General features: G+C 43.6%; 1 protein-coding gene across 1 annotated transcript in view; it reads left to right on the forward strand.

Moving 5' to 3' along the window:
• The window catches only part of DDC (dopa decarboxylase), an 89,585-nt gene that overhangs the window by 32,790 nt on the left and 30,865 nt on the right, over positions 1-25,930 (forward strand). The window contains exons 6-7 of the mRNA XM_053263202.1: positions 8,518-8,661; positions 21,422-21,488. Coding sequence (XP_053119177.1) covers positions 8,518-8,661; positions 21,422-21,488 — 211 coding nt within the window. The remainder of the gene's footprint in view (positions 1-8,517; positions 8,662-21,421; positions 21,489-25,930) is intronic.

Genomic DNA, 25,930 nt, shown 5'->3' on the forward strand with positions numbered 1-25,930 from the left:
CTGGAGGGCCGCAGTTTGGGGATGCCTGGGTTAGAGTGTTGGACTAGGACAGGGAAGACTGGAGTTCAATTCCCCATTCAGCCATGAAGCTGGGTAATAGGGATGTGCACTGGGTGATTGGGATGTGCATGGAACCATTCGGTGCCCCATTCTAGGAGTGCTGAACTGGTTCCGACAACTGAACTAGTCTGGAGGGTGGGGGCAGGAGAGAGGGAAAAAAGGGAGGGGAAAAGAGAAAGACGGAAGGGTGAGGGATGGGCCTGGGCCTGTCAGCAGCCTGAGGAGAACAAGTGGCCATGGTGGCAGTGGTGGCAGCAAGGAAGAGCTTGGTCAACTGTTGCCACTGCTTGGAGCTACAGATGCCATTGGTGGAGGGAGGCAGGCTGGCAAGGGACGGGCCCGAGCCTGTCAGCATCCTGAGGAGAACGAGCAGCCATGGCAGCAGTTGCAGTGAAGAAGGACCTGGTAAACTGCTGCTGCTACTCCTGTGAGGAGGAGCGGGGTGAGGGTGAGGAGGTCTCTGGTGTTAGGGGGCTGCAGCTTGGCCAATTGGCACTGGCAATGCTGCAGCCACAACCAAGAGGGGTGAGGGGGATGGAGCAACGAGATGGAGAAGCAGGAGCAGGAGCAGAGCTCAGGTGAGGATGGAGAGAACTCTGAGGTGAGGGGGCTGTGATTGGGGTGAGGTGAGCAATCAAGTACTAGCACACAAATGCTCTGTGCAGTTAAGCTAGTTAAACTAAATCATTTACTTCTGTGCAATCCCATTTGTTTACTGCCAGGCAACGGACTCTCCCCCCGCCCTTGTTTACTGCAAGGGAGCCCTTGCAGGGAGGCCGTTTGCATGGAGGCCATTTGCTGACAAATATTATAAATAAATAAATAAAATGGCCTCTGCCAGCTGAGTGGTGGAGCCGAACCTCCACCGCAGCGGATGCTGGGCAGAACATTGCTGCTTACAACCGCGTTCAGATGTGGTGGGAGGAGAAGTAAATTCCTCTCCTCGTCTGCACCAGCCATCTCTGCCAGTGTCCCAAACCCAACAGATTTGGGCAGCTCGCCCTCACTGGAGAAGCCCTTGCCTCCCCTCTGCTTCTGCCTCCTCCCTTCTATTATTATGAATTTTGGCCCTATTATTATGGCCTTCTGCCATTGGATCCCCCCACCCCCGGAGCACTTGTGCAAGGCTGCAATGATGCAAGGCTCAATTAGATTTTTGTTTTGGAACAGCGCTTCCCTCTGCTGGCAGCTTTGCACAAGGCAGCCCAGAAATTTAAAAAAAGAAAGAAAGATTGTCATGTCATCCCCGCTCCGCGACCCCCTTGGCCCAAATGGAGCAGGAGGAGGGGGCAGATAAATGCGTTTCAAGGAGAATATGGACACCTCCTGCCTGGAAAACATGCTGCAGTGGACCACAATATGAATGGCCACCAGCCTACCATGGAGCATTGAACAACCCTTTGCTCTCGGTTTGAAAACATTGTATTATTCCATCATACTTTGCAACCCTTTAAGCAGCGTAAATCTCGTAGTCTGGAAAATGCCCATGTGTTTCAGTGACTCTGCTGCCATTTTCATCTGAAGGTATTGTGTTGCCTTCAGAGAGATTCCTGTAGACAATTACTCAGGTGTAGGTTAAGCTGCAAGTTCTGCTGGTTGGAAGGGAAGCTGTAGCAGACTGAATCAGGTCTGCTGTTGACACTCTGGCAGATAGGCAGAACCAGACTGATTTCCCTGCTTCCTTCCATGCACTGGGCCTTGGCAATTTAAGATTATACAGCCACAAGAGCTACAATTATAAAGCCTGTTCATGATAAAATCCAGATGCTCTGTCCTACCTGTATGAAATTTGGCCCAGATAACCTGCCTGGTGAAACATATGATCTGGCCAAATGTCATTCTTCATTGAAGAAGAATGTTTGCAGAAGTGGAGGGCACAGATGCCTTGTGACAGTTTTACTTTACGCTAATAAAGACTCTGGGTGGACATTGGAACAATTTATTACATTTTTATCCTGCCCTTTCTCCAAGAAAAAGCATGGCACACATGTTTCTCTCTCCATCCCACTTAGCCTCACAACAACACTGTGAGTAAGTTAGGTGACTGACCCAAGGTAACTCTGGGAAATTCATGGCTGAGCAAGGATTTGAACCTGGGGCTTCCCAGTTCTAGTCCAGCATTTTAACCAGTATAACACACTGCCTCTCATGCAGTGGTTTTTGTTCCATAGTCAATGTTCTAATCATTTATCAACAACAAGAAGGCATTTCAGACAGTGAGGTCAGTCATACAAGCGAAAACGGTGTTCTACCCGGGTTTGGGAGCCACCTCTATAATAATTGCCACCTCAATTATTTCCTTTTAGTCTGGTACCTATGTGGATAAGATATTTAAATGTTACTACCTTAAGCGGTGCAGTGGGGAAATGCTTAACTAACAAGCAAAAGGCTGCCGGTTCAAATCGCTGCTGATACTACATCGGGCAGCGATTTAGGAAGATGCTGAAAGGCATCATCTCACACTGTGGGGGAGGAGGCAATGGTAAACCCCTCCTGTATTCTACCAAAGACAACCACAGTGCTCAGTGGGCATGAGTAGTCAAAATCGACTTGATGGCACACTTTACCTTTACCACATGAAGTAGATACTTCAGTGGCAGCCCTATATAGTGAGTAATTTCTAAACTGGCCCTAGAATTACAATAACATTTATGTAAACTGGCCTTATTTTCCTGTCAAAGCAACCCTCCTTTTCTCCATGTGATTAGCATTTAGCAGACATCCTTGCATATAAATTCTTAGCAGGGCCAGGAACAGGAAAAGCTTTGAACTTAAATGAAAGCAAACTCTGAACTTGTCCTTTTAACATTTAACTTGTCCTTTTAATATTTTTACATTTTAGAAAAGTACTAATCCTACCAGAGGAAACCAGTGAATGTAGCTTCTTCCCACAAAGATGACATTTTATTATCTAAATGTCAGTGAGGCAGCAGGTGTTTATTTTCTTTGATATTTTGATTCCCCACCCCTGAATAATCTCCTTAGTTTTGCAGCATCTAATAGTATTATAAATACGCAAACTCCTCTTTCATTTTTTTGTAAAAAAATAAAAACTCCAACAAAAAACACCCACATTTCAATTTTTTAAAAGTAAAGTCATAATTCACAGAAGATATGGGTCAATACAAGCAAGACAGTATTCTTCCCTTCAGCTTAAAACTCAGAATACAACAGAAAATCTTGATCAGATTTCACCAAGGAAAACCATCAGACCACGTCTTAAGTAAACCCATTCCATTGCTGCACTTTGCATCCTGATGAGCATCACTATTGACAATGTATCCAGAAAAAGACTGAGCACAGAACCCTAAAATGTTTCATAAAATGTCAGAATAAAATACAACATAAGTCTGATGAGAAGAACTTTCCATAAACAGTGGACCACCCAGGGGCGGAGGTAAGGTGAGGCAGTTGCCTCAGGTGGCAGATTATTGAGGCACCAGAAAGGTGGCAAGATTTCCCCAGCTGCTGCCATTGGAGCCGTTCTTCAGGACTGATCTGACGCTTACAAGCTTGGCAAGGAGTGCCTCTTTTCATACTTCTTGAAAAGCAAAGTTCGGTTCATTTATGGTTGCCACCAGCTCATTTGGTGGCGACCCAAGACTGGGCTTTCTCTGTGGCTGCTCCAAGAATATGCTTTGGAATATGCTTCCTGATGAAATAAGAGCATCTCCTTCTCTGTTTGTTTTCAGGAAGACTCTCAAGACTCTCCTGTTCTCACAAGCTTAATTAGAATTAATTTTAGTAATTGCAATTGTTTTAATAACTGTTTTATACTATTGTTTTTATTGTGTCTCATGTATTTTAATCTGTCTTGACTTTAAATATTATTTTAAATTTTGTACATCGCCTAGAGATGTACATATCAGGAGGTATAAAATATGATAAATGATAAATAAATAAAAGACATAGAGGCTGTTGACAACCTTCCCTGCTCTCTGCTCCCCCCTACCCCCACTTTCAAAGCTTGCCTGGGCCAGTCCTGAAAGGGGGCTGACTACCCCCCGCCCCCCAGGCCATGGGGCAAGACAGCACTGTAATACCTTGAGCTGCCTGCTGCTACTTAAAGCCAAAAAGATAAACTTAGCCTTAAAACATGCCCAGTTCAATCAGTATAAATACATGTTACAATATTTAAATGGTCTGGCTGCCATGTATGTTTCACTATAATGAATAAAAGGTGAATTAAAGTCATCTCTTCCAATAGGGTTCATTTCTAAAGTGTATCTACGGTGGGTTTTTTTTTTTTTTAAGTATTGTTAGGAGACAGGAGTTTACATGAAAAGGATGGGATGTGAAAAAGGAGTGAGGTAGGGTTTAAGTTACGCAAGCAATGAAGCTTTTTGTTTTCTCTTTGGAGACTTTGAATGCATTTCTGCTGTGCAGTCCCCTCATTTGTACTTGATGTGCCTAGCTCCCCTCCCACTTGCCCTTTGGATTGTAAATGGCTGATCCTCAATGAGGGATGACAGCCCTCCCTGTTTGCTGAAGGTCAGAGGATTTTTTCTGTCTGCACAAGGATTCGCCTTAAGACGTTTCTGACCTTTTAAAGCAGCCTGTTGCTAAGCTCATAGTTCCTCCTGCATTAAGTTCATAACTGGATGACTCAGAAATTCAAAAAGAAAACCTAAGCAACTTAAGGGGGAAGAACAGGTTTAACACGGGAGCATGTTGCTGATACAGAGAATGGCAAAGAGTACATTATGCTGTTTTGCCCTCTTTCCCTCCAGAGGGAGTTGTTATAGGACAACAGTAATGTCTATGTGGAACTGGTATAAGGTGTGTGTGTCTGTGTGTGTGTGCGCGCGCGCTGTGTTTAACACAGAATTAACCAGGATCGCTGAGCCCTCTGGAACTGATGGTGAAAACCCAGAATTTCCAGGCAATCCTGGTCAAACCATCCTGGGTATCTAGGCTCATTAAATGTGGGTTAACCATAGTGGTTTGACCAGGGTTACCTGGAAATTCTGGGTTTTCACAATCAGCTGTACAGTACAATTGTACTGTAATCTGAGTTTAATTGTAATTTTGATAATTTGTGATTTAAAAACATTCTAATTATTAGTCATCTTGGGTATATTTATTTGATATAGAAAGGTAGATTTAAATGTACACAAAGAATAAATTTCCTGCAATGATGTGTATCATCCTGCAACTGAAGAAAATTAAGAACATTACAGTTTTCTTAAAGTTAGGGCATGCATGTTCTGGCTGGAATGTTTTTGGATTGAGATCAAACAGATCTGTAACAAACAGAGGGACAGGCTGTAGAGGAAGCATAAAGGAGTAAACAGCTATGAAGTGGTGGAAGGAAGGACATTTTTGTCCTTGCATGAAATCCAGATCTGACATCCATGTCGGGGAAAAAAATTGAATTAAGGCATTAAGGTGTTAACATGAAATTGTTAGAGTTCAGAGGGGTTAGATTGTTTATTTAACAATAGTTTATTTAGTTTAGTAGTTTATTTAGGCAATACATCAGATAGATGTATCTATGTGCCTAGCTGCTCACTACATCAAGAGAGGGGGAGGAAGAAGACGGAGGTTTTTCTCTCAGGTGAGAGAATGAAGCTTGAGACTATCAGTCTAACAATGAGGAATCAGGACAGAGATAGCATGGTCAGAGGGGAATCTCTTACTCACTACTGTAATACTAGTAACAGGAGAACTTTATTACGTGCCTGTGATTCCTCAGGCCTTTCACACAGACCTCACTTTGGAGGGAAACTCTGAGTAACTACAAAAGAGCAGAACAGCTAAGACAAGATACAGAACCTTACCAAATAGTAAAGCATGGAAGAACACCACCAATTGGTCAGTGGTGTTACTTATACAATCATTACTCTATTCCCTAAGCCACCTACTGTAATGGCGCAGCGGGGAAATAACTTGCCTAAGGAGCAAGAAGTTACCAGTTTGAATCCCCGCTGGTATGTTTCCCAGTCTATGGAAACACCTATATCGGGCAGCAGTGATATAGGAAGATGCTGAAAGGCATCATCTCATACTGCATGGGAGATGGCAATGGTAAACCCGTCATTTATTCTACCAAAGAAAACCACATGGCTCTGTGGTCGCTAGGAGTCAACACTGACTTGATGGCACAGCTTTACTTTACTCTATTCCCTAATGCCCCTAGTGGTCAATAGGGTAGCTGGTGATAAGAGTCAATGCCTTCAGGAGCTGTATCTCCAAGTAGAAATGTGGATAACTTCATCCTTATTTTGAGATGATGCATTAGAGCCCCTGGTGGCGCAGTGGTAAAACTGCCACCCTGTAACCAGAAGGTTACAAGTTCGATCCTGACCAGGGGCTCAAGGTTGACTCAGCCTTCCATCCTTCCGAGGTCGGTAAAATGAGTACCCAGAATGTTGGGGGGCAATATGCTAAATCATTGTAAACCGCTTAGAGAGCTTCCAGCTATAGAGTGGTATATAAATGTAAGTGCTATTAAGCATTTGAAAATACCTGGGAAATGCATTTGTGACCTTGGGTATCATAATGATTTGGTGTTGCAGAGATCTTGGATGGAGCTGTTGTAGTGTAATATTTTGCATCCTCAATATGCCTTTTGGAATGATTTGCAGTCCATACATAATATTTAGTAGGATGGATCATCCATACAATTTGCTGGAGATGGTTCTACTAGAACCTATTCAGGTTTCACATGATTGTCTTTGAACAAAATGTCTGTGGGTAATGCATGCCTATAAATGGTTTGAAGGGGTGTTAACTGTAGTGAAGTGTATATACAGAACTGTGGGAAAAGAAAGGGTTAATAGTTCTAAGAGCAGCTTCTACCACCAGGAAGTTTTTCATGCCCAGCTTTTGGTTCACATCTCCTCCGGAATGGAGGTGTGTGTTCACATATCTACCAAATTTACCCCAAAGTCCCTGCGAGCTATCAGCAAGCACTTCACACAAAATTCAGGTTTTCCTTTCTGCATTAGAGTGTAGTCCAGTTTATATCCGGGATAAAACAATCTACTTTCGCATTGGGTTTTTTGGCAACTCCAAACTCGCAGTAAAGCCTCACAGAAAACCCGTGATAAAGCCTGCTGTCTGGGAAAGCTCCAGGGGGGCTCTGAGAAGAAGAAACTCCTAGTAGGTGGTCTGTGAGGAATCTCAAGATGGCTGTTGGGTTTCTGAAGCTGCAGATGTCTTAAGTATGTAGTTCCTTGTTCGTTAAAATAAAACTGTTACATATCTAAGAAGAAGTAGCTGATCATCTGTTAAGAGTAGAAGAGCTAAAGGGCTGATTACAACATTAATCTATCAGGATAATGAGGTTCTTCTTCGTCACATTGAGAGTCAGTGTGATGTAGAGGATAACGCGAAACCCTTGTATAAGCGCTTCAGAATGATGCAATGGTGCTAAATAAGTACCATACCTTGGCTGGTGACTAATTTCTAAGAGGGGCCATATTTTATTATTTTTATTTTTATTTATTACATTTCTATGTCACCCAAAACTTGCGTCTCTTGTTCATTTTGAATTGAACAAGGGCCAACAGCAGTATTGGCATGACCCACACAAGCCAAGAAGTGAGCAAATGGCTCTCCTCTGATACAGTCTTCACAGTTTGATCTACAACAGAGGTTTGGGCAGATGCCTTCCTTTAAGCACTTCAGCTGCTCATTACTATTTATCTACGATTAGGTGTGTGCATGGGAGGGCACAACTGAGGGGCATAAAAGGAGGACTGAATCTCTGGTGCTTTTCAGAGTGGAGCAGGTTATTGAGTTCTTTGCCTTTGTCGCAGCTTGGGAGAAAGTGCCATGTGGGGTGTGCATGAATCCTTTGGCATCAGTGGTCATGTGAAGGTCAGATGGGAAGCCTTTGGTGTTTGGCTTCCAGGCTTCCATTCATTTATTCCTCCCCTACAACAAACTCTTGCTGTTACCACTATTTATTTATGTTTTTAAATGATGGGATCATTTGTGCATGTGAATTGTGCATATACATGTGGAGTTGTTTTTACTCCAGCAGCAATCTCCACTTAAAAAGCCACTCAAGGAGTGTATAAAGAGAGTGGGGGATTCAGCAGGAAGAATAAACTAGCCCAAATAATCCTGCACTTGTGCACAGATCTGACATACATATATTGATGGATCATAATTTTCCAAAGTTCAGCTTAGGCATTCACATACATCACTTACAACTCATAGCTGAATGTATGATCTGCATGTACTAGTAGTGTTGTCTTTGAGGTGTTATGAAGCCTGTTTGATATTTGATTTGCAACTGAACACACCTGGAAGTCATCATCACTTGATGGTTGCAATCAAGTGATGAACATACATTTCTGAACAGGCCTATTTGCTACATGCTGCATTTAGATTACGTAGCCAAGATTTCATTGCATTCTGGGTCTCAGGCAACTGTAAAATGTTCCCAGGAAATTGTTTCTATGCAAAAATGTTTTTTAAGATAAGGTCCCTCCTGTTTCATTGCAGGCTCATTCTTCAGTAGAAAAGGATGGATTGATTGCTGGAGTGAAGATTAAACAAATCCCCTCAGATGACACATTCGCTGTATGTGAATCAGCTCTCAGGAAAGTTCTAGATGAAGATAAAGCCGCAGGTCTCATCCCATTCTTTGTAAGTATTTAGAGTCACAGTATTCATTAATGGTTCTAATATCCACTTAATAACCATACAGCTAGCTAAATATTCAGCTGGCCTGCTGCTTTGTGCCTTTAATAGTAATAACATTTCTCTATTCCATGAAAAATGTTACCTGCTCATTTCTGCAGATCATGCTACTGTTAAGGGCATAAAAGTAGCATACCAGTTGAAAAATTGGAAATTCTACATACAAACCCAACTGTACTTCAAATTAGTTTGTGTTAATTTTTATATATGGCAACTAAGGAAAGGGATATAGAGACAAACAAGGGGTATACACCTATTTTCTTCCTTCTATTTGATGCCACTTCCTCCTGCTACCTTCTCTTCTGTTGTATTCTATCCAGTATATTTTATGTTTCGTTGTTTAGAAGTTCGTTCCAGTGGGGATCCTGTAGAGCAGGCCTGCACGACATAAGGCCCAGGGGCCAGATCTGGCCCATGGGGATTTTTTGGCTGGCCCAAAGTATTGTGGTGCTTGAGGTAAGATGCAAAATGCTGCCTTGCTCCAGAGACCTGGTGGGGGTCATCCCCCTTTCAAAACTGACCTTTGAAGATGTTGAAAGTGCATAGGAGACTAGGAAGAGGAAAGGTTGCTAGAAGCCTCCTTTCCCCTCCTTATGCTGTGGGTAACTAATGCTTGCTTTCATCAATATTCTTAATAATTAATTTTAATGTAATGTGCTGAAAGTTTACCTTGACCCCTGCCTACCAAGTCATGGTTGGTTCCAGCCCACCAGGGTATTTGACTTGTGCATCTCTGCTGTAGAGTGTGGTGGGTGGAGTCAGAAAGGAAAAGGGAGGCAAAGGAGAAGGAGAAATCCTACCCCCGAATAAACACTTAGTTACATCTACCCGTGTTTCCCCGAAAATAAGACAATGTCTTATATTAATTTTAGCCCAAAAAAATTCACTAGGGCAATTAGTGGTACATCAGAAATTACTGCTAGGTCTTACTTTCGGGGTAGGTCTTATCGGGGAAATAGGGTATATAAAATTACTTTGTGTTTGTGAGGGAAACAGCTATAGAACATCTTCTAAACCAGATACTGTGATTACATAATGAAAACAAGTAATGTCTGTCAAATTGTTTAACAAAATACACAGATTCCAACATGAGAAGGCTAAATAACCCATTCCTCCTTCAGTCAGAACAAAATCAAAATGTGAAGTTTGGTTTTTGTCAGTGTAATAGTTTGCACCAAATTTAGAATGTCCATACATTTTAAATTCAGAAATTATATAGAATGTTTACTTTTACACAAAATGTGCTTCAGTTCTAACATAAGTATCTCTCTCTGAGCCAGATTGCACTTTTTGCAGAACATAAAATCAATTTGAAGTATTTCAGGTCTTTCTTTCTTATATTTTAATTCTATATATCGGGATTCCTTTTCTAAACAGGAGACAAGTACAGCAACCTACTAAACAATATGTTTCTGTCCAGATCTTTGTCACAAATACAAAATGTGCAGCATCTTCTTTCACCAATAATATTAGTTCCCCTTTTATTTTTCTAAATGTTTTATTTCCCTTGGGAAATCAAAATAATTTGTTAAGAAAGTCCATAGCAAAGTTTCGCTAAATGTTACAGGAGATGTGTGGGTGAAGGAAATGCATGACACGATGCCAACACTTTCTGCATTTCTGCACCCCTGTTCCGATTTACTACCATGTGCATAGGTAGTAAATGGAAAGTAAAGGTAAAGGTAGCAAAGGAAAGATTGTGCTGTCGAGTCGGTGTCGACTCCTGGCGACCACAGAGCCATGTGGCTTTCTTGGTAGAATACAGGAGTGGTTTACCATTGACTTTCTCCTGTGCAGTATGAGATGATGCCTTTGCCATTGTCACTGAAGTGAGTACCCGCCTCCAGCACCTTCCTGTATTGCTGCTGCCCAATATAGGTGACTGCAAATATATATTTTCTAGGCGCAGTCTGGGAAGCACACCAGTGGGGGTTTGAACTAACAGCTTCTTGCTCCCTAGGCTGATGTCTGCCCCACACCACCACAGGGTCCCTAGATCACAGATATTGCTTCTGGGACACAGCTGTGGCTGGAGTGGCAGCACCATTTTAGATTTTGCAGATCATGTCCTGGCTACATCAGGGGCCATCTCAGAAAACTAAAATGATGCTGCCTCAAGAAAACAACAAGCTATTTAAACAGAAAGGCTTATGAAGAGCTGCTTAAGTCTCCCTAAGAGAGGATTCATTCATTTATTCTGTTTATATTCCACTTTTCAGCCAACATTGGCTCCCAAAGGAGAGAACAAGCCCTAATATACAGGAGTGACTAATCAGCATACTGCAGAATTAATACCCCCTAACCCTTTCTACCCGAGGCACCAGCAATAAGGATAATGGGATCTGTTTTAATCTTGGCTGATGCATTTCTGTATACAAAGTGAAGATCTGGTACAGATTATTTAATTGTGTTAACTCCAGCTGATGCTAATAAATCCATTAAAAGGACACTGGAAGGCTAAGCAAGGAGTGGCCAAAAAGTGGGGTGGGGGGGGGAGAGAAGAAAGGAAAAGCAAAGCCAGCACTTAGGGCCTAACTACACATGTCACAAGGAAGCAGCTTCTTCCCCAGAAATCCTCCATGCCACAGCTGATACCATGTGCATGTGGGTGGGCGATTTCTGAAAGTGATGATAGATAGATAAGATAAATTCTTATTTCAGTCACTGGCCAGTAAAAGAGTACAGTTACATAGATTCAGAACGAATTTTACTGAAAGTGATGATCTCACGTTATACATTTATTCTTCTACCAAACGTTACTTGGGAGACTCGAGCTGTGTGGGGGAAGCAAGTTGTTTGAAGCTGCATATTCTTGGTGGGGTGGGGCAGGCATCAGCCATATTGGGTCCCTAGGATTTGCTCAAGGGTGCCACATACTCTAACCAAATAGTCTGCACAAATGCGTGTAACAAAATTTTGATAAATGTTAATGCAGAAGAAAAACTGCTTCAGGAGAAGGCAGTTTGATATGGAATGAGGAAGGGGAGGAAGTGCTGGACACAGCCCCTGACCATTGCTTCTCCATTGCAGTTCTCCCAAGCTGTGTTCTTCCTCCTCAGGGTTCCAAAGTTGTGTTGATGTTCATTCTTGCAAATGTGTGTTTGCAACTCTGTCAGAAAAATAAAACTGGAGGGGGGCAGAAACACAGCATGCAGGGAAGATTTAAACTCCCTCTGTGAGGACGTTATGAAAACATTTATTTTTATTTAACCAGATCAAACAAAAAAGAAAATATGTGCCAAACAAATACAAACTGTAAGAAGGAAAGTTTAGAACCAGGTCTAAAATATACAATAGTAGAAACTAAACTAAGATAATTCCAACACTTTTTAAAACAAACCATCTACAGTATGTGAACGATGAGACTTGACAGTAAGGTCTGGGACAATGGCAACAGATATTTATATACCGCTTTTCAACAAAAAGTTCCCAAAGCAGTTTAGAATAGATAGATAGATAGATAGATAGATAGATAGATAGATAGATAGATAGATACTGTAGATAGACAGAATTAAATAAAATGGCCCCCTGTCCTCAAAGGGCTCACATTCCAAAACAACAACAACAACAACAACAAACATAAGAGAGACCCCAGCAACAGCCATTGGAAGGGTGCTGTGCTGGGGATGGATAGGGCCAGTTGTTCTCCCCCTGGTAAATATAAGAGAATCACCACTTTAAAAAGGTGCCTCTTTGCTCAGTTAGCAGGGACCTAAATACATACATAGAAGTACAATTTGTGTCAGTGCAGTTCTTGCCAGACACACTGCCATCCTCAAAAGTCTTTTTCAGTGACTTTTACTTAAGCAGAACAAGATTGCTAGGCCTCTAGTACATTTGAGATATGAAAAGGACCCATTCAATATGTCTTTGCTTTGCCTTTTACATGTATACCTGGTCTTTCTTTCCCAACAAAAAAACTCAAAGAGGCTAACAGAGAACACGCACAATACGAAGAGGGAAGGGTCACTCCCTCCTAGGCAGGGCGGCTGACTGGCTACTGCTGGAGCCTGTAAAGGGAAGGGGATGGATGGGCAGCAGCTGAGCTGAACCATGCAGACCAAGGGCCTAGCTCTTGCTCTCTGCCTCTGCTAAGCTGCAGCGTTAATGGAGTCCCATAAAATCGCAAACATATTTTAAAGTTTTGTGTGGCAAATTTTTCCCCCTGCATTTCCCCCTGGAATGGGGGGTTTGGTGTAATATCTTGGCAAACTTTTATTTTGTGTTGGCCTTGGTATATTTTGCTTCGCAGAATTCAGGGTTGCCAGCTTTTTTCTGGAAAGGCTTTTCTTAACAGCTCTATTAAAGTAAAGGTAAAGTGTGCCATCAAGTCAGTGTTGGCTCCTGGCTGACCGCAGAGCCCTGTGGTTGTCTTTTGGTAGAATACAGAAGGGGTTTACCATTGCCATCTCCTGTGCAATATGAGATGATGCCTTTCAGCACCTTCCTATATTGCTGCTGCCCGATATAGGTGTTTCCCATAGTCTGGGAAACATACCAGCGGGGATTCGAACTGGCAACCTCTGGCAACCTCGAACTATTTCCCTGCTGCGCCACATGGAGAAATTCTACAAGCACAGCTTTTCTCACCATGAAGAATCAGTGATGGGGCAAACTTACATTTATTTATTGTTAAATTTTATACTGTCTTTCATTAAAATAATCTTAAGGCAGTTTACAAAACATACAACAATATAAAACCATAAAAATGACACAATAAGAATTAAAATGGAATATAAAAATACAAATCTAACTAAAAGCTTTAAAAACATGTACAATATAACCATAAGATACAAAGCAGCAGCAGCAGCAGCAAACAAAACACTCATTTAAAAGCCTGGGTAAAAAGCCAAGATTTTACTTGCTTTCTAAAAACTGTGATGGAGACTGGGGAGCGGAGGCCCACCAGGAGAGCATTCCAAAGTCTGGGGGCAATGTGGACCTGGAAACAGATTGACTGCCAATGTAGCTCTTTCAAGATGGGGTAACATGGTTCGAGCGGGCAGCTCTGGATAACATCCCAGCTGCCGCATTTTGTACTAGCTGCAGTTTCCAAATATTCTTCAAGGGCAGCACCACATAGAGTGTGTTACAGTAATCCAGCCATGACATGACTAAGGCATGGGTAACAGTGGGCAGATCTGCATTCTTGAGAAAGGAGCCATGCAAAGGCACCCCTGGCCACCATCTCTACCCGAGCTTCCAAAAGCAGAGCTGGGTCCAGCAGTACCCCCAAGCTCCACACTTGCTCTTTCATGGAGAGTGCAACCCCATCCAGAAATGGTGGAATCTCCCATCCCAATTGGCTCTTCCATTGACCAACAGTACCTCCATCTTGTCTGATTCAGTCTCAGTTTGTTAGCCCACATCCAACCCATCACTGTGTCCAGCCCCCAATTCAGGACATTTACTACATCCATAGCATCAGGTGACAAGGAGCAATATTGCTGAGTACCATCTGCATATTGCTAATATATCAGTCCAAGTCCCTGGATGACACCTTCTGGCAGTTTCATGTAGATGTTAAACAGCATGGGGGACAAAACCGAATCCTGCGGGACCCCACAGGCCAATGGCCACGGAGCTGAGCAGTAGTCTCCCAGCACCACCTTCTGGACCCTTCCCCCAAGAAAGGACTGAAGCCACTCCAAAGCATTTCTGCCTGTCTTACTGCTGGTCAAAATACAGGATCCATCCTGGATAGTTGGTAAACCTAGTGCCAAGAGGAATAGTTATTCCAAATCCAAAAAGAGCATATTTTTCAAGGACGTTTTTGAGTCTATTTCTAAGGACCAAGATAGACATTATGCTAAATATGTTAGTATGTAATTAAAGGCTTGACTTTACTTGTGAGTTGAAGCCACACAGGAGCATGGTAAGGGGATTTAACTCTATTTCTGAATTGTTTTTCCAACAAAAATCCGACCCACCAAAGCAGCTGCTTAACTCTGAAAGTGCCATTTGCGACAATGGCAAGTATGCCAATAAATGTTCTTGACTATACTGTGAAGACCATACATTGGGTTTTCATAATTAACATGTACCACTTACACCTCCATATAGTGAGTGGTACATGTTAATTATGAAAATAATGCTCCCCAAGTCACAGCATAAAAATATGCAGGATCATAGCCATGAGGGGATCTATGGGTTATGTAGTTCATTTTCTTAAAGAGACTGAAGGAAAAATGTGCAAGCAGTCTTCTGCCCAATTGCTCAGTTAGTAAAAGGTAATTTTGCTTTTAGTACTTTGACCAAGCACTTGAATGGCAAACATTTGGCAATTACATTATAGAATCTGATTAATATTTAATTAAAATTATCAAATAACTCAAGTAATTGTATTAAACCTCCTCTTATAGCGATAAATTTTATAGGGATAATCATCTTTTTCCATTGTAGCTATCGAACTTGTGGTGCTTTTAAAGATTAATTAGTTTATTGTGGCATAAACTTTCACAGGACAGAGCCAACTTCATAAGATTTACTTTGTTTTTATGTTTCTCACAAAGTGAGCTCTGATCCACGGACGTTTGTGCCACAATCAATGTGATCTTTCAGGTGCAGGGCTATTTTTGTTATATTAAACTACGGGTAGATTAATCTGGAGTTTTTCAGACTAATATCATGTTTGGTTGTTTGGCAAAGACTTATGATTCCTTGGTCCCTGCCACTGCAACATTTCTGGCTCCAGACCGTTAATGAACATGCAGGACAGACCCTGTGCTGCAGCAACTGCTAGTGTTATCTGACGGATGCAAGCACTGGACGGCTTTGAATCCAGAATGAGAAGCAGTGCTATATTTAAATGCTATGAGCTAAGGAGGATCAAGCCTGGGGCTCCTCTGAGCTGTCAGCTCCATTTGTAAGAGGCAGCCTGACCCTGCTCCAAATGCGATTACACCATTGTAATAAGGGCTACAAATTGGGTTAGAGCCACCAGCTTTAATGGAAGTATCATAGAAGACACCCTGCCCTCACCCCCCAGGACAACAGATGCTGTGAGCTTAAGTGGCTTTTGAGAATTGATACAAGGAACTTTGAGATCACTTACACACCTAAAGGGAAAACGTCCAGAATCATGAAGAACAGATGGGCTTTGTCACATCCCCTGGTATAATGGCATAGAGCCCACCCTGAACTGATTATTAGAAGCCTGTGTGTAGCTGCATTTAACAGTAATAGGACATTGACACTGAGATGCTCTACCTTTTATTTTGATATAACCATCTCAGCTGAAATTAATGCTTGCCTGTGCTTCTAACCAGCTGCTGATACGTGTCCTGATAACAGCGAATATGCGTAGCTATTATGCAGCCATGCAGAGAGGGCAGAGTTAAGACTGTGGGTGTGCTGTGCAGCAGCCTTTATTCAGGTGGTCCTTTTCTGTAATGCTTGCTTGCTATCTGTTTTTTTTACTTTACCTGGCACGATGCAGTCTCAAATCAGTAACCACTGGCCATGACGGCAGTGACCAACACTAAGGTATATAATGTCTATCACTTGCACCATTCATTTTGTATAGTATAAGGACCAAATCAGATGTGATTATGGAGATGTGTGAATGTATCTCGCTTGGCTTTATAGCTTCACAAATAGCCTCCCCAAATCTGTTGTTTGCCCTGATCAGAAAACCATACATATGCATGTTTGTTTTCTTCCATGGGACCAAAAACAGCATTAGAGAGGGGGCAAGCGTTCATCAGGAAAATTGTATGGGGGGAAAGATGACCCCCCTTCCCCTGCATCACAGCCCCAATCCAGATCAGACCTCCCTGCTATTTATAAGAGTTTAAAGATGATGGAGAGGCACTCATGCATTTCCATTGTCATGTTACATTTGGCCCTAAGAATATAGCAATATGCACATGATTTTTTCCAATTTAGTTTTTCTTTCAATATGATCTCTGCTCCTGTTAGTCCATTTTTGCTGTCATTTTAATTTAAATTTAATTTTTATTGTATTTGGGTTTTTTTAAAACCTTGTTTACTTTTGGTCATTCTTAACTATGTCATGAGTTTCCTTGGAAATCATGACTGAGATTTCAAAATATAATAAATTAATGAATAATTTAAAAATGGCTGGCATCCTAATGAAGCACCAGTGCAATGGAAAGAAGTACCAGTGCTTCTGAAAAGTTCAGCTAACTCAGATCTGCTGCTGGCTCAGTGGCAGGGGCAAATTTCAATGACCTCTCCTTCCCCAGAAAGTTCTCTGTGCCACCCAAACATATGTCCCTGAAGGTTGCTCAGCCCTCAGGGACGTATTTCCAATTTACACAGAGGGTTTCCAGAGGAAAGGAGGGTTGTTGAATTCCCCACCCCTCACTAGCACTGATGCAACCTTAGTTTGGAACTCTTCAGAAGCACTGACGCTTCTGAAGATATCAGCCATTGTGTAAAAGTAAAACTTAATTTGGTAGTAGACCAGCAATAGCAATTGGGTATATTGTAAGAGAATATCTACTATCCATTTTACAGTTTGTACATACTCATTTTCATCACCATCCTTTATTACAGTCATAGACCAGCATAAAAATACATGTTAAAGAATACGAGTAATTAGAAGTGGAAATAGAAGGTGATTACATATATGATGATGCATATTAACATTAAAATAACTAAAAATGTATGAGGGTGATTACATGTTAAAAAATACGAATACTAAAAAAGCTAAAAGTACTAAAATACTAAAAATGAAAATGAATAAAATAATACTATTACTATTATGTTTAAAAGTCATAAAATGCATAAAAGACATTAAAAGGGGGACATAAAATTAGAGAGTTTAAAAAACCCATCCTATATAATAAAACCCTAAGGTACCTGCGTCCGTGTCTCTGGCGGGTGTTCTGCGCATGTGTGGCGCGCGTGAGGTGTTGAGTGGTCCATAGAGTGCCAGCCCGGCTTACTGTTCTGAGGGGGGCTGTCGTACAGAGGCGGTGTGAGCGGCAAGGGCTGACAGGGCCAGGCGGGGGAGTCGACGCTGGGGTTCCCTCCGCCAGCTGCTCTGATGCTGGGGGCGTCCGAGCAGCCGGGGACCCGGGAGGAAGAGCCGCCGCAGCAGCCGCTACAGCCAGAGAGGGAAGGTACTGGGAAGATACCTCCCAGCAGCCGCCGGAGTCCCCCGCCCCCTCCACAGCCGCTGCCGAGCAAGGGGAGGAGTCTGGCGGCAGCTGCGTTCTCCGGGGGGACCGGGAGTGGGGACGGGCCGTGGCTGCCGCAGCTGCAGACGCCGCCTCTCACCAAAGGAAGGCTGACTATCCCCCCTGGCAAACATTTCAATACAACTCTTCTAGCGCCCGTTAATGTAACGGGCTAAATGACTAGTAATATAATAGAGCTATAAAAACCAGAATAAAAATTATATTGAGCGTTAAAACCAATAAAAAAGGAATAAAAAGGGAGGCATGAGCAATTACAGGGTCAAATCAGGGCTAAAAAGACTCACAGCCCGTCATCCGCCGACGAATGCTGATCGCAGCCGCACAGTATCTGGCAACGCTATAAGTTATGGTAGGCTTAAGGTCAGAGAGTAGCAGGGAACTGTCTCGGACATCGGACACTTGCTTAACAGTGGAAGAATGAGAGAGACACGGATGTCTCTATAGAACGAGCATTATAGGAGGACATGCTCAATAGTTTCAATCTGCCCTGAGCCACAGGGGCATAGATGGTCTGCAAATGGGATCCTTCTATAGCGGCCTTCTAGCACTTCTGAGAGGAGGCCATGGCAGCGAGCCAAGGTGAACGCCCTTCTGTGGTTTGGGACCTCCAGTTGATTGAGATATGCTGCAGAAGAAGCAGAATACATAAGCCCATCACTGATATAAAATTTGGGGACACTGCTGAGATCAGTTTGGTGCTCAGTGTCTGTAATGTGCTGCTTGATGGTTGCTTTTGCCTGATCATAGCCCGTGCTGAGCAAGGTTAGCAGGGAGAGGCCCAGAGTAGCCATTTTGGCCTCAATTGGCTGTATCCAACCAGAATGGTAATCATCGTGTAGGGTTAAGGGGGCAAGGCCAATTGGGTGGGAAGATAATCTGAGCCAATAACAGAGTGGTCGCCCACACCTTAGCCTCAATCTTGATCAGGCCTGTCTCCAATCACAGAGTAGCTCTGTGACTCTGCGACAGTCGCAGAGTGACTCTGCTCCGGGTGCCGACATACTCATTTTTGAAAGGTCTTCTCATGAAGGAATTATTCACATCTGCATGTTTTTCCTGCCTATTTTATACTACTAGAATATTTTCAAAATTACACACACACACACACACACACACACACACACACACACACACACGTGTGTGTGTCCACAAATGCACCCACACATTTATCTAGAATGCTCAGAAGTTGGACCCTCCTTTTCAAGAAGTTATTATGTTTGCAAATTAAACCAAGAATTAATGAGCACATATACTCCAGCTACAACAAATATTTATATACTGCTTTTCACAAAAGTTTCCAATTCGGTTTACATAGAAAAATAATAAATAAATAAAATGGATCCTTGTCCTCAAAAGGGCTTTACATTTCTAAAAAGAAATGTAAGATAGACACCAGCAACAGTCACTGGAGGGATGCTGTGCTGGGGATGGATAGGGAGAGAGAACTTATGTTTTGGGCAGTATATAAATATAAAATAATAATAATAAATAAAAATAAAATAAAAATAAATAATAATAGGGACAGTTGCTCTCCTCCTACTAAATAAAGAGAATCACCACTTTTAAAAGGTGCCTCTTTGGCCAGCTAGCAGGGGTTATAATATTGATTTAAACATGTTATATTTAAACCATTTGAAACCTGCTTAACTGTCATGCCTTAACTGTCACACCCATTTTGAAAGAGCTGCAATGGCTACCAGTTTGTTTCCGTGTCCAATTCAAGGTGCTGGTTTTGACCTTTAAAGCCCTTAAAGGTTTGGGCCCGGAATACCTGAGGGACCGCTTGCTCCCAAGGGTTGCTGCCCGCTTGATAAGGTCATCTGAGGGGGCTCTGCTCCAAGTGCCGAAAATGAGGGAGGCTCGGTTGTCGTGCACGCGGGACAGGGCCTTCTCTGTTGCTGCCCCCAGACTCTGGAATGCTCTCCCAGTGGTTACCGTATTTTACGGACTATAAGATGCTATGGACTATAAGACGCACCTTAATTTTAATCCAGTTTTTCAGAGTTTTAACATATTAAACTGTTAAAACATATAAGACGCTCCTGAATTTTGGCGGATATTTTTCGAGGAAAAAAGTGAGTCTTATAGTCCATAAAATACGGTATTTGCTCCTCAGTCTCCATCACAGCTTTTAGAAAGCACGTTAAATCTTGGCTTTTTACCCAGGCTTTTATATGATTGTCTCTGCTGCTGCTCTCTGTACTTTGTATTTTGTATTGTTTTTATACTTGTGTTTTAAATTTTTAAATCAGATTTGTCTTATATTTTTAGATTAATATTTTAACTGTGTCATTTTTATAATCTTGTTTTTAAATTTTGCTGTAAATCGCCTTGGGATTGTTTTAATGAAAGGCAGTATATAAATTTAACAATTTTTAAAAATGCCTTCCCCCAAAGTTGTCTTTCAGTGAAAGCACAATCAATTTTCTCCAGAGAGGTGAAGTTGGTATGGGAGAACTATTGTTGCCCCATTCCCCCACCCCCACCTTGTTCTGGTGAAACAAGTTTTGCTGGTTTTTGAAGCACTTTACATGAATATATAAGTGTACAAACCTTCAGCTCTCTTAACAAAGTTAATCTCTCCAGCTAGTAATTACAAGAAGCTGGGAGTGAATAACTCAGGAACTATCCCTTCTTGTCTTAAGCATGTGCTTTCCTTCCAAAGCACATTTAGGGTATGCATCACTTTAAGACCAGCGGCCTTATTTAATGGGCTACAGTATTTTATTCAGTAGATCACCAGTTTTTAGAATCCTTTTCATACAGTATTTCACAGAACTGGCTCATATTACTTGTAATCAATCAAGCTTAACAAGGAGTCAGTCTCAATTGATTTTACTGTAATTCTTCTGCTCCCCCTTTTTAAATAAAATACACACATAACAGTTCCTCAAAAGTTGTTCTGGGAAATGACTGAGAGAAATTTAATCTATTCTCACAATGGGGGAAAACCGGGCTAAAGAAGCCCAGCCCAGTTTCCCCCGATCATGAGAGCCAGCGGGCTCACGGATGAGTCCAGTGGTTCCCTGGTGGCTAGCCTGCCAAAGTAGCCCTCCCCTTAGCCCAGGTTTGCTCTGCCAACCCGGGATTTCTGATCATGTGCTGCCATGGTGCAGCTCTGTGCCATGGCGGCACATGAGGAGGCCCCCGCCGGGAGGCTGCAAGCAGCCTCCCAGGCTTGGGGGGGGTCTCTCCAGGATGAACATCCTGGAACTTCCGAGGGGCTGCGTGGCCCCCGATCCCTCAGCCCCTGCTGGCTCCATGACAGAGCCAGCAGTCGTGTGGGTGGCCGATCTGGCCACCCAGGGCTGTCTTTGGATCGTCTGCAGGGAGAGCGGGCTAAGCCCATGGCTAAGCCCGCTCTCCCTGCAGACCTGGAAGAAGCTCTTCGCACTGATCGAGAGAGAAACTTCTTACTCTTGTTGATTCCATACAGCTTATCTGAGACAATGTTTGCCATAAAGAAGTATGGTAAATTTATATTTGCAACTTGTTTACTCTCAGGTGGTTTTTTTTAATGGCTGGTTTTGATTCTGCAGTTTTGTGCAACACTTGGAACCACAACATGCTGCTCCTTTGACAAATTACAAGAACTAGGACCTATTTGTAAGTTGGCAACTATTGTTTTATCTTGAGATTGAATATCTGTTTCAGGCACGTAGCTAAGGGAGAGTGGGTTCATGTTCGCCCTCTCCTTGGCACTCCCTCGAATGTATCATCCTGTCGGAGTAAGGGAGAGAACGAAGGAAACACCCAGCCAACAATGAAGCCAGCTGGAAGATGAGCTCCAGACTGACATCACATGCAGGGGGTGTGGTCAGTACCCAGAATGGCTTTCATGGCCAGTTTGGAGCTCATTTCCCATCCAGCTTCATGGTCTACTGGGTGTTTTCTTTGTTCTCTCCCCCAGTGAAATAGAGGACAAGGAAAACACCCAAGCAACAATGACGCTGAATGGGAATGAGGTCAGCCAGAGCTCAGTGGGAGGGGCGAACCAGGTGGCTCTCAGGAGCTGGGCAACTTGAGTTCTTTGAACCCATTCGCCCAATTATAGCTCCACCCCTGTTCTGTTTCCATTCTGCCATAAACCAGCTGCCTCTTCATTTCAAAGGCATTTTATATTGTCACATAATTAATTTCAGTGGTGCTTGTCCTGGATATTTTCTTGGCAGACTTGGAAAAAGTGCAGCATGCTTGTACCATTTAACTAGAGAAACACATTTGTGGCAACATTTCTGGGAGGCAGTTGAATCTTTTAGTACCTTTTTTGACCTGCTCCAGCTAGGTTGATGGCCCAGCTATTGATGGCGAAGGAGAGAAAAGAAAAACTTCTCATCTTGGCCCATAGACTGGTTAGCATCCCCATGCATATTGCCTTGCTTAGGGTTGCTGGTACAAAACTGACCCAGATCTCCGCATAGTGATCTGGGGAAGAGGAAATGCACATTGGGGCACAGGATGCCATGCAGGGGTATAGCTAGGGGAGAGGAGGCCCATGTTCATCCCTCTCTTGCCCCCCCCCCGAGTGAGGGAGATAATGAAGGAAATAGGGAGGGGTGGAGCTGGAGGGCCTTCAGGAGCTGGGGGCCCATGTTCTTTGAACGCTTTCGCTCAATTACAGCTACGCCCCTGATGCCATGCGAGATATGATACAAGAAATCCGTGGATGGAACACTGTTTAAATGTGTTTTTTAAGTGTATGTAACTGTATGTCCATCACTAACCCCACAGCTGCTTTTAAGTTTTTAAAAAAAACGTTTAGTTGGCTTCACAGAATAAAAACTGGCATACATTCGAGAATCACATTTACTGCACTTGTTTTCAGAGCAGGTGTGTGTCAAAATAACTTCCACTTTCACTGCACTTAGAGCTATTCACACTCACAGGCAAAACCAGGCTAAGGAATCCCAGCCCAGTTTTGCCTCTGCGTGTGCACCTCTGGGGCCAGGCCTAATCCCAGTGGTGCCTCGGCAGCAAACCTGCCTAGGCAGCCACCCTCCAAAACGAGGTTAGGAGAATGAGCACTCTCCCCTAACCCTGTTTCTGTGGTCTGTCAGCCGTGGTTGCTTGCTGAGATCGAGGGGAGGAGAGGAGGTATTCCCATACTTGCGCACTTGCGTGGTGCATTATTGGAGCTCCAGGGGGCGGGGCGGTGTGGCCCTATGAGCTACCAGCATCAGCCAGTAGTTGTCTGGGCAGGCAATCCGCTTGTCAAAGAGGACACCAACACTCACCTGCAGAGAAGAAAGCTCTTTAGGGCTTTATCTCCATGAACCCTCCTGCTCTTAGTGTCTGTCTTCTAGGGATGTGCGAAGTGTTCCGGCCTGGCCCGGGGTCGAACCGAAACCCCTCCCCCTGGTTCCTTTGGACTGGAACCGGACCGCCGAGTCTGGTCCAGCTGGTCCACGATTTTTTTTTTTAAACATTAAATAAAACATTAGGTACCTTTAGCCCCTTCGGGGGGATTGCTGAGGCCGCGGAGTGGTGGCGAACTACAACTTCCATCATACCCAGACACAATAAATTGTGGCTGAGGGTGATGGGAGTTGTAGTTCAACAACAGATAGAGAACCAAGGTGGCCTCTGTACTATAGTATGACTTTTCATTGGCAAGATGCCTGTGAGCTCCTGTCACAATTCATGTGTTAGTCTCCCATAGTACTCTTAGAGCCGGGTCTCACGATCAGTGAGACCCAGTTTGGGAACGTAAGCAGACGAGCAGGGTGGGAGCCCTGGACAGCCGGATTGGCCTCCCACACGACTGCTGGCTCTGTGACGGAGTCAGTGGGGGCTGGGGAGCTCGGGGGCTGCGTGCCCCCCGGAAGCTTCAGTATGCCCTGCGCGAGTGCGCACAGCATACTGGGGAGACCCCCGGGCTGGGAGGCTGCTTTTCAATAGGGATGTGCGTTTCATTTCGGATACAAAACATTTTGTGCACAAAACAGGCCATTTTGGCTGTTTTGTAGCCAAAACACCCAATGCTCAAAACAGAAAATTTTGTAGCCAAAACAAAACGTCCCTGTTTCGGATACAAAACGTTTTGTTGTTTCGGCTGTTTTGGAACTCCATTTTGCAATCGCAAAAAGTCTTTCTCCTTCAGTCTCCATTTTGAGTTTTGACATCTGTTTGAATTTCCAGCCCTTCCAGCCCACAGATTGGCAGCGAAAGCATTAGCTGATTGCTGGCAATTGCCTCCTTATTCCTTTAAAGCAAATTTAAGGGTAAATTTTACCCTCATTGGCTAGTGGGGCAGTGTGCATTTACCCTTATTGGCCAGTGGGGCAGTGTGCATTTCACTGTTGTTGTTTCACACTGTTGTGTGTAGATCAATTGCATTTCGGGCAGGGGGGATGTGGATGTGCATGACCTTTGGAAATCTGCCTGATTTTCTTCTAAAGCTCTGCTGTTGTTGATGTGTGATGTTGATGTTATTTGGGGTGGATTCGGGGCAGAAAGGAGGCTTTGGGGGCAGAAGCGTGGTTCAGGTGGTAGTGCCCCAGTGGGTGCCTGCTGCCACCCAGATTCCAAAGGAATTGGGGAAAGGGCTGATTTTTAAAGAATTTCTGAAGTTGACATGTCTTTGGGGCAGAAAGGGGCCTGAGGGGCAAAACAGTGGGTTGAGTGGCAGTGCCCCAAGGGGTGCCTGCCACAACCCAGATTCCAAAGGAATAGGGCAAAGGGCTGATTTCTTAGGAATTGTTGGAAGTTTATGCTTCTTTAAGGTCCCCCCCCCAGGGAATAATGGAGTTTTCAGCAGACCCATAACTCCACCTGGGGTCACTAGGGTGGCTGGGAGCAAGTGGTGGTTTAGTGCACATAGGGTGCCAACCAACCCCATGGGCTGCTGACCCATGGGCTGCTGGGTTCTGTTGTTTCTGAGGTGTTCTGAGTAGATTCTCTGGTAGCATATGGGTTTTTCAACGACAAACCATGAATCCACTCTCACATGCTACCAGAGAATCTGAATCTACACTCAAACATCTCAGAAAGAACAGAACCCAGTACCCCATGGGTTAGCAACCCATGGGGGTGATTGGCACCCTATGTGCTCTACACCACCACTCGCTCTGGGCCACCCTGGTGCCCCCCCAAGTGCAGTTATGGGGCAGGAATTATGGAGGTCCACCATTCCCTATGGGGAAGACCTTTACAGACATGCAAACTCCATTACATCTTTAAAAATCTACCCTCTGCCCAATTCCTTTGAAATACCTCTGGCAGCTTCCTTGCCCACTGGACACTACCACCCACTCTGCTCTGGGCCACCCCTTTCCCTCCAACATGAATCTATACTTTTGCTGAAACCTCCATTCTTCCCTATGGGAAAAATCCTATACTTCAAAAATTCACCAATAATCAGCCCTTTGCCCAATTCCTCTGAAACTTGGGTGGTAGTTTTCACCTACCAGGCACTACCACCCCCACCCACTAGTTTCCCCCCGAGGCCATTTTTTAAAATCCAAAACATTTCAGATTCTGATTTTCCAATTTTGAACAAAGAACAAAATTGGGGTGTTTCGGATTGGCTGATTTCTAACAAAGAACAAAATGGGGGGGTTTCGGATTCGGGACAAAAACAAAGAAAAAATACAAAATGCACAACCCTACTTTTCAGCCTTCCGCCGGGGGTCTACTCATGAGTAGCCACGCCGTGGAGCCACGCCATGGCTACTCACGATCCCCAAAACCGGGTTTGCAGAGTGCTCGCTCCGCAAACCCGGTTTAAGGGGTGGGCTACTTGAGCGGGTTACCCACTCAAGAACCACCGGGCTCTTAGCCGAGCCCAGTGGTTCTCACGATTGTAGAAAATCAGGCTAGCAGAAGCTAGCCCGATTTTCTACAATCGTGTGAATAGCCTATCTGTCTTTGAACGGGAATTTATGGATTTCTTGCACAAAAGCTAAAAATATCCCAGGTGGGACACACATTCACAGAGACACCTTCCATTACTTCAGGACATTTCAGATGTATCATAATATAATGCAATCGGTTTCTTTTAAAAGTGTTCTGTAGACTACAATCCAACTCCACTCAATTAGGCAAATGAT

The sequence above is a fragment of the Hemicordylus capensis genome, chromosome 6 (genome assembly GCF_027244095.1).
Source record: "Hemicordylus capensis ecotype Gifberg chromosome 6, rHemCap1.1.pri, whole genome shotgun sequence".
In the NCBI taxonomy this organism is placed as follows: Eukaryota; Metazoa; Chordata; class Lepidosauria; order Squamata; family Cordylidae; genus Hemicordylus; species Hemicordylus capensis.